The sequence below is a fragment of the Chinchilla lanigera genome, unplaced genomic scaffold, assembly GCF_000276665.1.
Source record: "Chinchilla lanigera isolate Chin_1 unplaced genomic scaffold, ChiLan1.0 scaffold00005, whole genome shotgun sequence".
Lineage (NCBI taxonomy): Eukaryota > Metazoa > Chordata > Mammalia > Rodentia > Chinchillidae > Chinchilla > Chinchilla lanigera.
Window position 1 is genome coordinate 33,296,544 of NW_004955406.1, and position 18,112 is coordinate 33,314,655.

Consider the following 18,112-nt stretch of genomic DNA (forward strand, 5'->3'; position numbering starts at 1 on the left):
ACCTGCACATGGCAATTTTCTAAAGTTCTCAGTTCCATATCTGAGTTTTAGTGCTCAGATGTGTATTGTAGATTATGTTTGTAAAACAATTTCCAGCTCCCTTGTCATTTGATGTCAGATTAGGTTCTGTCAGCTTAGTGGTATTATTTGAGGATTAGGAATCTCTACAGAAACAGCACCAATACATACAATCTAGAAAGGGATTTTTTATAAGGAAGTGTAACACATGGTTATGAAGACTGACAAGCCCAAAACATTCAGAGAGGCTCAGAGATACTGGTGACCAAGAGAGGCAGTGCTGAAAAGACGGACATGAAGGAGCTGCAGAGTCCGGGAGGGTCAGTCTTTTTGTTCTATCCAGGACTGCAATTGATGGGATCCACCGTCATTATGAAGTTTTGGTGATTAAAATGTCACTTTCGTCCAAAGTCTTTCTAATGCAAATACCAAAATGTTTAATGAAATAACCTAGGCACCCTGCGGTCCAATGCAGCTGACACATAAAATTAAACACCATAGAAAGTAAAAAGCTACTTTTGCCTGTGCTTCTTTCTTTGGGCCTTTTAGGCAATAACAGCAACTCCAGATGAGGGTAGACACCTGAAGCCTGCCCCGCATGTTGGAAGGCATCCCCGAGGCTGCAAGAAACCAAGCGCTCAGGCTCTGGCTTTCTTCAAAGCAGTGGGTGTTTGCTCAGAAAGCCTGCTCACTATGGCATTTGAAGATTTTACCTCAGGTGGTGGCAGCCATGGAGTAAGCACCTTTGGCCTCAGGATTCTCCAAAATCAGCAATCATGGGGCTCCTGAATTTTTGCAAAGCCAGGAGCTGTGATACTTCCAACCTTGCCATTTTCGCTTTGAATTAGAAACAGGATAACCTCTCATTCTCATCTTTGTTTTCAGACAGTTTCTAATAGTTGGGCGATACATAGTGATGTGTGCTTTTCTGGATGGTTACTGACTGAAGCAGTCTGATCTCTCAGATTGTTCATCTTACTGTTTTCACATGAAGTCAGCTTTCTATCCTCTACATGTTAGTGGCTCAACCTGTAATCATACCATGTCACCTGCAAGGAAACGTCACTCAAGCATCTCCTCAAGTACTACTCTTTATAGCCCTCTTTGCACTGGGTGTGCTGGCACTGGTCTGGAATCCCAGAACTCGGAGCAACTGAAGCAGGAAGATTGCAAGTTCAAGCCTAGCCAGGGAAAAAAAAACATAAAAGGACTAGGGATGCATTTCACTTGCAGAGGCCCTGGTGCTGAAAAATAAAAGATAAAAATAAGTGCCTTATTTCATCAAACTATCTGAAACTGCCCCTCTCTGTCCTTCGCCATACATTTACTCTGTTGTACTGTTATAGCCATTATTAGTATTTAATGTGAAAAAATGCATACTTTTTTATAAATTATTTTTTCCCCATCTCTACTCCATTCCCACTTGTAACATAAACTGCATGGAAATGACATCCACTCACTCACCTGTCTCTATTTACCACATAAAGGAGTTCTGGAACAGAGTAGTTTCTTAGTATGTTCATATTATGTATAATTTCCTGTTCAATTCATATTTTTTCTTCATCTTTGAAGATTCATTATTTTTTTCCTGAATATTTTTCTATGACAGATTGTGTCCTCAACCCTTATCTTTCCTGAGACAGCTTTTTTATACTCAGAAAATAGATATAGGATTAACATCAATATTTTTCTTTCAAATGTCTACAGACTTTTTCTATCATACTAGAATTTCCAGTATAGACTGTGAAATGATTATTGCCACATTGTTGATTTTTCATTTAGTTTTCTCCTGCTACTCGATCACATATTGTCAACTGAGTATTTGAACAACAGGAATTTATTTTCCCAGAATTCTGCAGGTTAGAAGTCCAGGGGGCTCATCTAGTTCCTTTGCTATTCATTTCCCAACAGGAAATCAGTGTCCTGGCCCAAGTTTACAAGCGAAGGTTAGGAGAGAACCCATTTCCAGCTGCATTGAGGTGATGAGCAGCTCAGGACCATGGGATCTGGTTTTCCTCCTGGTTCTTGTTCCTGACTCAATTTAGGCACCCAGTGATCCCTTGCACTCCCTGGGTTGTGGTCTCAATTAGCTTCAAAGCTGCACATGAGCAGCTAAGTACTTCACATCCCTTAAAGCTCCTGAGTTTTCCTTATTAGCTCAACTCTCCTTATGGTGAATCCATTTGATGACACCCAAAATGTTTCTTATTTATAAGGCTCATGAAATTAGTTCGTACCCCAAAGCATAAATAGGATACTGTCTAATGTAGTATCTGTAATCTTAATTACCCTGCCATTTACCTTTTGACCATCTAAGATAAAATATTTACACATAAACAGATTAAAATAGACATTTCAGATTTGCCCACCCATTAAAAGTACAGAATATGTCACTTATAAATGATTAATCGATTATTTTCTTAATGGAAGCTTAAACAAGCTTCACTTTATTTTGGAGGTTATGTAATTGTAGTAAAATATAACATGATATATTTTTCTCACATTTTAATCTCCAAGATCATATATTTTATGACACATACAACTTTTTATTAGTTGTTTAATTTTAACTTTCCTCTGCTTTTGTTTTTCTGTTACTGACCTCTCTTACTGCTCAAGTTTGCAGGATATAGCTGTCAAATCTCTCCCTTGATGTGTTTCATTTCTTTGAGCATGCTTATTTCTTTAGACATCAATCTAGATTATGTTTGTCTTCTCTACTTTGGTTGCTGGCCCTTTTCGATGAGGTCTTTCTCTTTTCTGTTGATTGAGAAAGTAGTGACAATTCTTAGGAAATTGAGGAGCCTTTTCTTCAAGGGTCCAGCAGTTCCCTGGTTAGGAGACCCTTGCTGAGGCATCTGAAAGAAGCCCCTTGACCTTTCCTTTATCACATTTCTAATCCTCTCTAGGTAGAGAGGCCCCAACCAAGCTCTAGTTCTTCCTTAACTCTTTGGAAGCTAGGCAGACCTGATGAATTCACCCCAGCCAATACCCTCTTTCCAGGGAGCTCCAAGTTTCAACAGTCCTCTATATCTGGCTCATTCATTCCTCATCCCCATATCTTTATTCCCCTGTCAGGCTCTCCCGCTTCCCTAGCAGCAGAAAATGCTTCTATAGCTTTCATCTTCAGGCTCTTCTCACCCTGCCTCAGGAGGCACAGACTAGCAGAAGCTGGTATTGAAAGCAGCCAGGGAAGAAAAGGATGTGTTAAGTAAACTCTACAATCGTTCTCACAGTTTCCTGCATCTTAGATTTTTCATGCCCACTCTGCGTAAAGTACTCCTTTGTTTTAGAATGACCATGTTTAATGGTGCATTTAAAAATTATTTGTACCTGTTTGCAGGACATAAAGATTACAACCATCTTAGGCAGTGTGGTGGATTGACAACTGGTGGTCAACTTGTAACCCCCAGCTGAACTGAGTCAGTGTGGTGCTGGGTGTGGGAGGCCCACCTGGGAATTATTGCCAGCAGCATAAGAGGCAGAGCTAGAGAGAAAGAAGTAGAAAAGCTGTTGGAAAGCTGTTGGGAAGCTGCAAGGAGCTGGTGGTTTTCCTGGAGGAGTTGGTCATGCTGGCTTTCCTAATGACCTTGGCTGTTCTCATCAGAGGAGGAGCTCGAGACCCTACTGTTGTTGAGAATGGCTGTGGTTCACTTCAGCGGAGCTCTGGTCCTCACTTTAAGCGTCACTTCCTGGTTCCGGATAAGAAGATGGTGCACTGCTCAGTCTCCTGCAGAAGCTTATCACGTTGGCTTTCCTGATGGGAATTCAGCCATCCTGATCATCTGAGGAGCTGGGGACCTCACTGTTGCTAAGGATGGCTGTTGTACTTTTGAGGGGAGCTCTGGTTCTTACTTTGAGCATTGCTTCCTGGCTCCAGTTCAAGTCCCTCAGCCTGCTAAGCACAGATGTTTCATCCCACTGGCACAGACTTTCCAGCTTCTACCACTGACCTTTGGGTCCTCCCAGTGCAGATCTGTGAAACAGGCCTGCATGAGATATTGTCATGGGCTGTGAGCCTCCAGTTGGACTCATAGCAGGCATTGTTATGAGCTCTAGGTCTTCAGTGGGACTCATGCAGGACATTGTTGCAGGATCCAGGCCCTCAGCTGGAATCTTTCATCTTTAGTGTATGGACAGATTTCCTGCACTCTCTTTTTATATATGATTATAAATAATCTTATAAAATATGTGTCCTGGGTTGTATTGTATTGTTTCCCTTGCAAAACCCCTAACTACAGCAGGCAGTTGGTACATATACAGAATACATTTTAAAGTTCTTTTTACTTCCTCTTGCCTTTCTTCCCTTTTACCTCCCTCCATCTCTAAATCCCTTTGTCATTTGTAAAAGAGTATCTCCCCACTTCCTATGAATTTCTTGGATAGACTTCTTTACTTTATTTTTAATAATTACATCCAGACCTCAGCATTTTATGTGTCATGTAAAAATTTAAAAGATTATAATTCTGTTTTCCTGATTTTATTCTCTATGGCATTCTTTTCTTCTTTTGGAAGCAGGAATTGAACTTAGGACTTTGCACTTGCCAGGCAGGTGCCCTGTGCTGAGCTACATCCCCAGCCTACCATGTTTATCATATATGTTACTTCTACATATGTGTTTTTCCTGTGATCATCGAAACATACCTTCCTAAATTTGCTCCAGGTTTTGTCTTTTCTTTACATCAAAATACTCTTAACGATCCTTAGAATCTGAACTTGTAGTTATTATTTTATTGCCCTTTATACACCCTCATAATTTGTTAACAGATGTAGAAATTATTAAATGAAATTAAATGTCACATTCTCTGGGCATTGCTTTGTTCATGCTCTTAATAAAATATGTATTCTGCTACAAAGTTGTCCCAAAGCTTTTTAAACACTTAACAGTTTATCCAGAACATCACTCCTGCAGTGCATTTATTTACACACTGACTGTAACAAGCACCACTCAGGCAGGTGTCATTTCAACCAGTTGATTTTTATATTGAATAAGTTTAATAAAAATATCATTACTTTATAAAAATTAACAAAAATATGCAGTTTTGGTTATCCTATATTTAAATAATTGGACTATTAAGTGACTAAAATTCTTAAGATCATAGCATAGTTAGTTTCAGACACATATTACATTTTTAGACATGCTAAATTATGTAATACATAAGAAACAGAAAAATGACTTAAAAGCCCTCTATACAGATGTTATGGAAAAAGGTTTATGAGTATATAAATACAGGTATGAATGCATATAGATATAATTCTTGGTGTTGATACATTTTCTGAAAATTCTGTATGTCTTACTGGAAGAAATTTATTTCTCAACTGACACCTCAACAAAAAGGTGAAATGTTTTCCTAACAAAACAATTTTTATCTCTAACCTTGATGTTCAACATTGATTCAGCACATTCTTACTAATACTTTCTCCAAGCTGCCCAGTGTTAAAACTGATAAAGAAAATAGTAGAGAAGCTAGTTTAAAAAGGAACTTCTGGAATATCACTTTCATGCAAGCATTAAATCTCCCTCAAAAAGGGAGATTTCTCCCACACTAATGATTAAATAATAATGATAGTTTATTGACTCATAAATTGTGTTCTCTATAACTCATTATTTATATATTCATGATTTTCATGTAAATATTGTGAAGCACTATTATTTACACAGTTCTGATTCCAAACTGAACTTAAGTGATATGAAGTTAGCATTATAAATTGGAAAAAGCTTTTGAAATTAAACAATACAAATGTAAGTTGCATAGTTCCAAAGAGTAGGATTTTCATCATTGTGTAAAAGAGCAAGCTGACTTTAAAGCTTATTAAAGAAAAGACTTCACTGCAGTCACTGCAGTGTGACAACAGCTATTTTTAAGGTGGAAATTGAAGTTCACAAGTGACAGAAAATCAGATAAGTGTATTAAGAATAAACTGGTCAAAATGCACATGGTAAATGGAAAACAGGTAGCACAGTCTGAACCTGAATGGAGACATTTTATTGACTGCCGAGCTGTCTATTTTTGCCAGTGTTTCTTACCAATCATTTATTTATAAGATGGAGCCAGCAGTTAGCATAACTCAATGTACAGACTGTACTGACCTTGAGGAGACACACTTACTTGTACTTAAGGGTACAGATGACAAACCACCCAAGTGATAAAACCTCAAAGGTGACCATTCACTGCAGTGGTAGATCCTGATTCAAATAATAAGAACCAGAAGTAGAAGACAGAGCCCTGGATACTTAGAAGGTTTGTGGAGTGATGAAAGACAAAGCTCCAGGGCAGGTAATGGAGGTAAACTCATCCAGAATGAGACATATATCACCTTATATCTCAGCGCCAACCTGTAACTCGGCAAAATCTAGCCTATTGCATACATGGATAGATAGATAGACAGATGGACAGACAATAGATGATAGATAGATATACATAGATAGATAAATGGACACACATATATGTTAATATCTGCAAAATGAATACATAGGAATATGATAGTCTTATTCCTAACTGACTGCCTCAATAAAATGTAACATTGAAACAACAGAAAATAATACTGACACCAAAATTTATACAAAGATTAGCACACAGTTTAAATTTTAAAAGAATTTAAGTTAATTATATAGAAGTTTTAAAAGCTTCATTGTTAGGTTAAACTTTTCCTAAAAATGCATTTTAAGTTTTTAAAACATTTCAAGATGCTGAAGAGTGAAGAATGTTTGATTTGGGTTGACGTCCTCTGTGAGGTTTACTTCTTCACAAAACACTCATGTGTTATCTTTGACACAAATCCATACAAAACGACTTCAACATTACATAATTCTACAACAAAATAAGCTCTCATGTTACTCTCTTAAAAAATCTGAAAAGCCATAATTGATTTGCTCGACCCAAATAAAGCAGCAGAGTATATTAATTACTAATCATTTTGTCTGTGCTGCTTTAAGTTTTTCTTTTTAAAGGTTGGCTATGCATTTAGTAGTAAAATCTTTGCAAGCTTTGGAAAGGTTTACAAGGAAAACAATAACTTAAATGAACAAGAAATATTGAAAGTGTAAACTTTTTCACTACCTGATAAATTTCAGTTTGAACAAACAATATTTTTAGAGAAAAAAAGTCAGAGGATGAAATACATAACCTTAAATATACAGACACTACCTAGGAATATCACTTCTATGCAGTTATTGGATAAGTTAATTAACAATGCCATTCTGTGTAGAAAGCATCTAACGCTTTGGCTATTATTCAGACATTAGCACTTAAATCAGCCTACAACTTGCACTTTGGTATTTTTTGAGTGAATGCCAATTAAATTCTTCTAAATAATCATTTTCATTTCCTGTGGAGAATCTGCATAATACCTAATATTCCCATGGAATATAAGATAATTTGAAATGTTAAGACTTACATTCTAATGAAAAATTTATTGGTTTTGGAAAAATGATAAAGCCACTTTTCATGTTGTTGAAATATATTCCTCATTCAAAAAGGTTAATCAGTACTGCTGTAACCCATAAATCTGAAATTAATATAAATGCAATTTAATAAATCATGGAAATTGACCATACCCCACCCTGTTCCCTATTACATTTTCATTTTCATAATAATGTATATATTCAAGGAGTCACTAATTAGATCCCTGAAAGTGAAGTAACATTTCAAGAAAAGAAGTTTAACTTAAAGAATTTGTTTAAAATAAAATCCTACACAACAGTAGGAAAAAATAAATGTTACATTAATGTAATGCTTCTAGTATTTATCAGTTTGTTTTAGTGTTTAACAAAGGATTTCCTACTTTCCATACTTTTATTACATTGTTCTAATCTCAGAAATTCTAAAATTAAGAGAAAAAAGGGTATAATTCTCAAGGCATAAAATCAGAGTTATATGGAGACCAAATTGACAGCTAAAATTTGATTTATCCAGAAGTGCCCTTTTATGAGGTATCTGTGGGCAATTTATAAAAAACTTTCACAAGTATTTCTTTTTTATTAAAAACTTCTGTAAGTTTTACTACTTAGTTTTACCTCTGTCAGAATCAGTCCTGGAGAACTGTTTTCATAAAATTACATTCTCGTCTACAAAGTTATGACTAAAAAGATTCTTTCCCACAATTGTCCCTAACAGTTACCTACATAAAGAAAGGATTTAAAAGACAACATTCTCAAAATATATGTTTTATAATGGTTACAATAATACATTTAAGTGTCTCCAATTGATATGGCTAGTGTTATTACAGAATGTTACCATCAATTGCAAATATTTGTTGAAACTTTAGTCTTTTGCAAACACCATCATACATGATAGACATAAAGGAGTAGGAAAAGAAAATTGACCCTGTATGCTTGTGTTTCATAATAATCCAGTAAGAAACTCTTATAATTAAAAAATTATTATAGTACTTACTTCACAATTTTTCTTGAAAATTAAGAAAGTAGAAGTCTTGGTCATGACCCATAATTCAGAACAGTATCAAGAAAATTTCACAAAGAAACTATAACCTAAGAGTTGAGACATTCAGGGTAAATAGAAGAGTGGATGATAGGGAATTCAGATTTTTTAAAATTAATACGAGAATAATTTGAGTATGGAATGAAGGAAATACAAATTTTATAGAATCATAATTAATGCTATTTTGAATTTTGAATTAAATTTTATTTGTATTTACATCCCTTAAATTGTGTGACTTTGTCTTGCTTTATTGGCATTCAAACTTCTTATCAACAATGAAGTTTAAACTATTCCAAAAAAGTTGAACATATATAAAATCCTATATCCTGACATAATCATTTTACTCTATTATTATGTAAATCTCCATAGGTATATAAAATGTAGCAAGATTCAGAGACAGATGAACAGAAAACTAGAAATTATTTAACCAGCTTGGAACCATATTTATGTGGTAATTTTGTCTAAATATTTATTTTTGCAAAAATAAATATAAAAATATTGCTGATTTGCTATTTTTACTTATTTCTACAAAAGATATAATAGCTACTAAAATATTTTTGCAACTAGTCAGAAGATAATTCTTTTTAAAAATTGAGATTTTTGTCACCTTACTCTCTTTTATTAATTATAATTCAATATGAAAGAATAATTGCAAATTCACAATATAAAGATGACAAAATTATCATAGGTCTATTTCATTTTAATCTTGTTTTTGTACATTTATTGCATTATATGTCTATGTTAACAACTTCCAGAACACCAGAGAAATATCATTATAATGGTACGTACTAGACTATAAGTACTTACCAATTATGAATCTCTTGCTAATTTAAGAAAATAATGGACTGGGGATGTGGCTCAGCAATAGAGCTCTTGCCTTGCATGCATAAGGCTCTGGGTTTGATCCCCAGCTCCACACTAAAGAATAAGAAGAAAGAGCGAAAGAGAGAGAGAGACCCCTTGAGGGTTATTGAACCTTGAGTCCTTCCTGTCTCTCTTTGACTGGGGCTGCTAAGACATGAGAAAGTCTCCTCCTCCACCTGCTCCCATGGTGATATACAGTCCTGCCACAGGCATAAAGGGACACACACATCAACCATAGACTGCAACTGTGCACCAACAGAAACTGTCCTCCTTGTACCTTGTTTATCTCAGATATTTTGTCACACTGGTGAAATGCTGACTAAAACAGTCTAAATTATACAGAGTTAAAATGTTTTCTCCATCTCTACTTGAATAAAGCTTTGAGTTGTACTTCTCCAGATAAAATGCAAAAATTGAGTTTTGTAGGGAAACATCTAATATATTGTCAATGCATATACACTTCTTCTCTTACTTGATATTTTTTCATTTTCTCTTATGCTTTATTTTTTCATTTTTCAAAAACTTCTCAGTTTTTCTCATTTCTGGATAGCATTCTTTACGTGTGGATAGCAATATTCTCTGAATTTTTGTACATCTGAAACTAAACATTACCATAATTCAATGATGGTTTGGCTTAATAGAATTTTAGATTCTAAAGCAGTTTTTCATGGAAACTTACAGTGTTCTAGAAATTATTTAGATCAGATGAGACCATATCAGACTGAGTCTTCTTCCTTTGCAGGTAATATCTTTCTTAATCCTGAAGTTTTAACACAGCCCACAGTAAATCAGTGAGCATTTAAGGCAGGCCTACATAACTGTTCCTTTTACTGAATTCCTTAACTAGTTTGTACCTGCATTTCCTCATACATAAAATTAAGATAATAATGGAATTTAAAGATTCTTGAAGATTTATTATTACATAATAAAGTACTCACCAAAGAGTCTGACATGTAATAAGAACTCAAAATGTTAGTGATTTTTCTCAGAAATTGCACATTTGCAAATAAAATAAATCATTGCCGTAATTCTCAAATATCTTATTTGATGAGAAAGGATTTAGTTCCAAACTGCTTCTTAGAGATAAACATTCAAAATTATTTCATTATTGGCATCAATATTTATGCATGCTAAATAAACATATTTTCTTCTTTCCTACTTGAATCTACAGTAGTTAACTAGTTATCTAAAATCTGGCAGGCTACATATGTAAAAATTGATTGGGACAAACAGATTTTTATTTGTTCCAGTATGAAACAAACTCGAGAGCTGTTAGCAAATTCTCAGTTCCTCAAACAAATTCATTTTGTCATTCACTTAAGATATCAGCAAAAGTCTTTTGAAAAACACTGAGTCAAATATAATAATGGTAACATAATGCAATTCAAACATATTCTAATATTATCTCCAAACTATACAGTACCTATCTTCTCACTGTATACTTCCTAAGTGGTTAGTGCCTAAAGAGCAACATAAATAAGAGTAGTATCAGTAAGTCAGAGTAATATCAGTAAGAGTTCTATCAAAAAGTAAGAGTAGTATCAATAAGCAATAGCAGTACCAATAATTAGAATTCAAGAAACTTGAGCAACTAGCACTCAAATAAGTGTTAATCAATGCAAACATTACTCAACTCAGCATGTAGATACTATTTAAGAAGATCATATTTTTAAATAATAAAGATTTATTATCTCTGGAAATGAGACAGAAAGTGAATTGAACTTTTAGATTGAACTAAGACAGAAAATATTCACTAATATAGCTTTTCATTTTATACCTCTGAAATCATACGAAAATTGTTGATATACACGTTAATTGAAAAAAATTAAAGTTTTGAAATGAAATAGCTGGCAAATAAAGCTGTCAATGTAAAATTAGAAACACCAATTGCATTATAAACTGCAGCACTTGTTATTGGTCAGAATATGATGATAATTAAGCTAAAGTCATGCACTTAATTCCCGGATGTACCAGTTTACTTGGCTTTTTTTCAGAGACACATACTGAATCACAATTCCCAGCTGTCTTGGGAGTGATCATTATTGATCAAGAGCAGTACTGAGCCAATGCAGAGACAGATTAGCCCAATTCCATTACAATGACAGGAAAAACAATTCTGAACACATTTCCTGAAGAGCGGGGGTAGGCAGCTTAATTTTCATTTCAGCTCAGCATTGAGCATGTGTCCCTCATAGACAGATGCTTAATGATAGTTCTTTGTAATGTTAACAAACATGAAGAGAATATACATTTTAAAACTATACAGCAGCTTCTAAAACAGGTCATTTTAAAACTATGAAGTTCAAGAAGAATATAACTAATTCATCTACATATTAATTCCTGAATCTTTCAAGTTTAAAATATATTGTGTGAAAAGTTCTGTTTAATAGTCTTACTTTGTGATAACAGTAATTGTTTATAACTACACTTACCAAAATTTTATAGATAGCTCTACTTCTTTTACACTTTATACATAGTACAGGAAAGACAATAGTGCTCTCGGATATTGTATATAGTCAATGTAAAGAAAAGTGGATAAAGAAAATGGAATGTTTATTCATAGTGGCTATATTCCTAAATAGCCCAAGCACTGTTTTTTACTTGTACTTTTAAACTTATGATATCAGCACAATTCTTTTGAAAAAAATTGCTTAGAATCAAACATAATGATGGCAGTAATTAATACAATTTGAACATATTGTAAGACTTTTTCAAAACTACACAGTAGCTGTCTTGTACTCTATACTTACTAAGTGGTTATTGCCTTAACAGCAATATAAACAAATATGAGTAGTATCAGTAAGAGCAATACCGATAAGATTTGTATCAAAAAGTGTAATATCAATAAATAAAGTAGTACCAATAAGTAAGGGTAGTATCAATAAGAGTAGTATCAATAAGTTGCACTCAAGAAATCTGAGCAACCACCAAAGTAGTCACTCCTTTGCTACATGAAATCTTTCCCCTAATTACTACACCACCTGTTAGCTTATTTTCAGTTCAAATAAACTACTCACACCAAATTGAGAGTGGTGCTATGGGCATGTTGTGATGCTATGTTCATAAAATTGTGAATATTAAATGTTCATAGAGAAATAGTGTTAGAATTTTCTTTATGTTAATGGAGATAGGTAGGGTGAAATATTAGAAATACATAGAACAAATGTGATTAAATTACAATGGAGAAAAACCATTTTCTCATATTTCTGTTAAATAAATTATAGGCATTGTGGTTCAGTTGTGTAGTATTATTAACAGGTTATTATGTTTACCTGCTTTAGACTAAATACAGTCTCTACATATATGTAATTTAATTGTAAAAGAAATTAAAAGGGTAGTAAGTATTGTCTTCATTTAATGATTTCTACAAAAATTTTTCAAGGACACCATGCTAACAAATATAGTATATAAATTGGAATGGCTTATCCGTGCCAAAAACTTAGTGTTTCAGAGTAACCATTTTGTTCTATTTTCTTTGATAATATAACATGCAACTGGATATTTTGTTTTCCAGCTGGACTACATTTTTTCTACCTGTGCTGAAGACTGAACCTAGGGCTTTACCACTAAGCTATAACCACAGCCTCCATATTAACCCTTTTTTATTTTTTAAACTGGGTCTAAGTTGCCCAGGCTGGGCTCCAACTCTCAATCTTTTCCTGCCTTGGTCTGCCCGAGTGCTGGGGTTACAAGCATATGCCATATGTCCAGACTGATCACATTTTTGTAGGTACTCTATTTGCCATGTACAAATATATAAATTCTAGGCCAAATTATGCATTCAAATTTGTTTTATCTTTCTCCCTAAGGAAGGGAGTTCACAAACAATGGCAAGAACATATCAGTCATCTTAAACCATGAGAGGAAAACCACATTTGGGCAATGACAGAAAATAACATAAGAAAATTTAGTGCCTGGCTGTATTTTTAGTATACTAATGCTGTAGAGACAACCTAGACATTTCTATTTAGCTATTGTATTATTTTGTTTTTTACTGAGTAACATGTAAGGGTTTATGAAAAGAGCCTTATGATAAATTATGACTAACATAATGTTTGTATATTTCTTATTAGATAATAGCACTTTTAATGGTAAACTCAGATGAGACTTATGCATCTTTTGATGCTTATGACCTACAAATACTGTAATGCTTGAGAAGAAAACACAAGTAAATCAAACTTCAATCTCTCCATCCTAGATGATATAATGTAAAAATCTGTTAATGTATATGATATATGTTACAATTACATTTTTTATTCAGCTAAACCTAATTTCACATAATCAGTGCTTAAGAGACAGGTCCTCATTTCAGTGACAGCTCTAACACTGGAAAAATAGCTATCAAATAAATTACCAAGTGTCTGATATCAAAAATCATAAACAACAAAAACAGCAGTTATGATGGCAAAAAAGTGAAATACACATTATTTCAATGATCAATAATTTGCATAATGGAAATATTATACAGTGAAAACCCATTCTCTAGCACTGCTAGCTCCTTTGGCATCTGAAAGCAGCAAAATCTGTATAGTTGCTTTCCTTGAAAATAGAAACTGCTCAAAAAATAGAAGTAGTAGACAGAAGCTAAGAATAAAAAGGAAAATACTGTAGATCAAGAGTTACTGTGATAGGAATGCCTTCAGAAAAAAAGTACTGCTACATGTCATCACAGAAGAATAATTAGTCTTTATTTTGGCAATAATATCTCAATCAATTTTTTTCCCTGTGCTGAGGAGCAATTCCAGGACTTTGTGTAGCTGACTACATCCTCAGCTACAATTACTTTTTAATAATTTACTTTAGGAGATTACCACATTATACATAGAATTCACTAATTTGAACTTTTGTAATTTTCTGGCAACTGGAAAATTTGCATTTACATATGATACATAAGTTTTTAATTTTAAATCTTTTTTCCTAAGTAATATGAGAAATCTTCTTAGCTATTCAAATAACGTCATTATATAGAAATTAAGAATTTTAGTGACTTTAAAAGGGAATTCACTACATTTATCATTTCCTATATATACAGTTACATATTTACTAGGTAAACCAAAATGACAAATTGTGAAAGGGTAAATTAAGAAGGTGACATTATGTTAATTTTCATCTGATATTTTACATTTAGACTTTAAATATCTAAAAGTATATTATTTTAAGCACAAAAGTATGAAACAAAACGTATTTGAGATCTATTTAGTAGAGATATTGCATACTACTTAAGCAAAATACCATACCTATGGGTACATAGTTATGCATACACTTCTACAGTCTAAATATAGCTTAAATATAGCTCAACGGTACTAATTTATGTGTGAATATTTCCCTTTGTAGCACCTTTCAATGAGCTTTTTCTCTTTCTAAACAGAGTCAAATCAGGGTACAATACAGCTATACAGAATATCTATGACTCTTACAAGGCAGATATTATTTATGCTTCACTTTTTAAATTTTTACATTTTTTCTTTTGCTAACAGTTGGCATGAATCCTTATGTATAATAAACCATGTCCCTTTGGATTACTTTATAATTATCAAAATGTGACTTCAAGGAGAAGAAATGACTTTGTTGTTTTATTTTTGTTTTCATTTTTTGTTTTTTCTTGGTGCCGCGAATTGAACTCAGGGCCTCGCATTTGCTTGCCAGACAGGTGCTGTGCTGCTGAGCTACATCCCCGGCCCTGAAATGACTGTGTTTTACAAGGAAGCCAAGTGCGAGGCCTTGCCTGCGCTGTGAGGAGATCTGCCCTTGCTATCCACCTGACTGCACACTCATGCATCACATGCAGATGTAGCACAGGCAGAGACAGTGATGGGCGATGACAATTTTCTCAACAGTTTCTGCTTTGAAGAATGTGGAAGAACGAGGGCTCCTCTGTGTCTGCCTTTTGAAGGAAAAAATCTTGTTCGACAGCTACAGCATGCAGTACAAATGCCTATGATTCAACTGCTTACAGAATTTGGGAAAATATCAGTGCTACAGTAATATCAGTACCCAATGATAGGTTTTTTTCTATAAAACTAAAAGACGAATTTTATTTTTGTGTACTGATCTGTTATATTTTATGTGGAGTATATTTTTTATCCCACTACTAATGAAATTAGTTTATAATATAGTTTTATTTAATACTATATAGACATGGAACACAATAAAATGCCGAAATGTACTATCTTACCAGGTGAAGATAAGGCATAGTAATGTAGATATCAAAATCAAAACTTGATTAAACATTGCTGACTGTGTACGCTGAATGGCTCTGTGTAGATCATTCTAAAAGAACACAGAAAGAAGCATTTTATAAATTTTGATAAATGCTAAATATACATGAAATTAATTAAATTTATCCTTTAATTACATTCCAGTAGCATTTTAAGTGGAGTTAGCAGCATATTTTAATTTCTGCCTGGACCTAAATGCAACATACTATAGCATTCGTATTCCAAGGATAGCAGTATGGGAAGATCACTACAGCGCTACACTTCAGTTTACTGCCCTTGCAGACATCTGAACCTATGTTAGGCTTATATCCACAAAGCCCTTCAGTGCTAATGATGGTCTCTTCTAGAAAACTCTAGTTGCAAAAGATCTGAAAAATGAAACATTCAATTAAAAGGGAAATAACAACTCGGCAGAATTACAAAGTTCTTAATAAAAAAAAAAAATAACAGGGCAGGTAATTCATCATGAAAGGGAAAAAATTTGGTGGACAAAATGTTTTAAAATTTAATTTTATTAATATCAGCATTAAAAGAAATGTTGATTCAAGTTACATTTTTACTTCTCCACTAGACAAACAATAACATATATGTAGTACTGTTTAAGGTGTAAGAAATGAACACTGACATACAATGTTATTTAGGTAATGACTTATAGATTTCTGGAGGGCAATTTGGTAACATATATCAAAGCTTACAAGTTTGACTTTCTATTTCATATGTTCTCTCATTCATTCAAAAGATATTTATTCAACAGCATAAGTTCCAAAATTTAATAACATGAAAGCTATCATCAATGATCACCAATCTCTGTGTACATATCTTTATTATAAAGTCATAATATTTAGCATTAAAATAATGAATGTTTAGTACTATTAAAACTACAAAATATACATAGCAAAAAAGCTTAAATTAAGGGATCAATATCTATGTAATATGTAATCACACTTTCATCAAAAATCATGTAGAAAAAGTGATAGCTATTTCCCCACTACATATTAAAGCTTGAAAAAAATTTCAAATGTAAGAGTTAAAATATAATAAAATTTTATGTATGCAGTGGGAGTATATTTGCATAACAGAATAAAAATTATTATGAGGTTTTTTTTTTGGTTTTTTTTTTCGGTTTTTCTCCGGTACCGGGAACCGAACTCACGACCTTGCACTTGCCAGGCAGGCGCTTTTGCCGCTGAGCTAAATCCCCAGCCCCTATTATGAGTATTTTTTATAATTTTTCTTTACAATTTTCTGTTCACCTCAAATTTTTTTCATAATGCATGTTTAACAATCATAATATAATATGAGTTAAATAACCTCCCTAATGAAAACATCTTAATGAGCTATTATTTTATTTTCCAATATCACAAATTTAATGAGAACTTCTATGAAAACAACTAAATTGATTGATTAGAACTACATCTGTCATCCTTTACTTTCTTATGGCTGTAAATAGTGATTGAAAAAACTAAATCAACCCCAGTAAAAGAGGAGAAGTGAAATATAGATATAAAATGGGAATAAATTCTCTGTAAAGATTGCAAAACAGTTACTTTCTCTTGGTAATTGACTAATAGTTCCTGTCTTGGTTAGGTTATTTTTTCAACAACTACTTGGATAGTAAGAAACTAAAAGATTCAGTTGTTTCCTAGTATATATTTTTATTAGCAGTTTTGGAAATCCACACTTAGTCAAACACAGTGCTTCTTGGAACAACCGAGGCAGCCCGATGTTTTTGCAAGGCTTTCCATAGTCTAATCTCTCACACAATCACATGTGGTTGTGAACACTCACATGTTATTCACATAGGTTTTATTTTGGCCAAAATCTTTGTCCTAATATCTACTTAAAGACCATTTAAATGTACAAAAAGTTTGCCATCAAAAAAGTGTAATTTGTAATTTAGTAAAATAAACAATATTGAACCCTTACTGTGTTTTGTAGATAAAGTGGTACCACACATGTAATGTACCTGCTTTTATTTTCTCTTGTAAATGATGACAGAAGTTAATTTGCATGTTAGGGTGTCTAGCACATAGTACATACCTCTATTAACATTTGTAAAATGAATGATGAAAATAACAAATATTTTGCAGCTCATAAGCATTGAAGCCTATAGTAAATGCATTTAGCATAGGTATAAACCATTCCTTCCAAACCGGGTCAGTTTTGGAAAAAAAATGCAATTTTAGCACAGCTCTGAAGTGTGCAACTCTTTGCTTCATTTTCCTTTCTCCTTGCTAATATCCCACACATAGCCAAACTCAACAAATCTAAGAGAATGGTTTTAAATGAGGGATTTCTAGCTCTCGTGTGAGGGCTTACAAAACCCCACAGATTTTAATGGAACATGAAACTACACACAATTAAGAGCAATTTGACAAAATCACTTCCTTTAATCCTTAAAACACAGTTTCATTATACATGAACAGATTGCCTTCAAGGGAAGAATATTTGTATTCAGAAGACTGGCCAACCCATCATACCAGTCCAAATGACATTTATATGTTAGTCTGATAAAATCAAAAAATCCGAACTAATTTTGGTTTTTAATCATAGGACTCTACAAAGGTAGTAACT

General features: G+C 33.5%; 1 protein-coding gene across 2 annotated transcripts in view; it reads right to left on the reverse strand.

Annotated features, from left to right (window-relative positions):
- Positions 1-18,112, reverse strand: part of Kcnt2 (potassium channel, sodium activated subfamily T, member 2) — a 360,773-nt gene that overhangs the window by 215,974 nt on the left and 126,687 nt on the right. For both annotated transcript variants that reach the window (XM_005375111.2, XM_005375110.2), the window contains exon 8: positions 15,496-15,590. In XM_005375111.2, the coding sequence (XP_005375168.1) occupies positions 15,496-15,590 (95 nt within the window). The remainder of the gene's footprint in view (positions 1-15,495; positions 15,591-18,112) is intronic.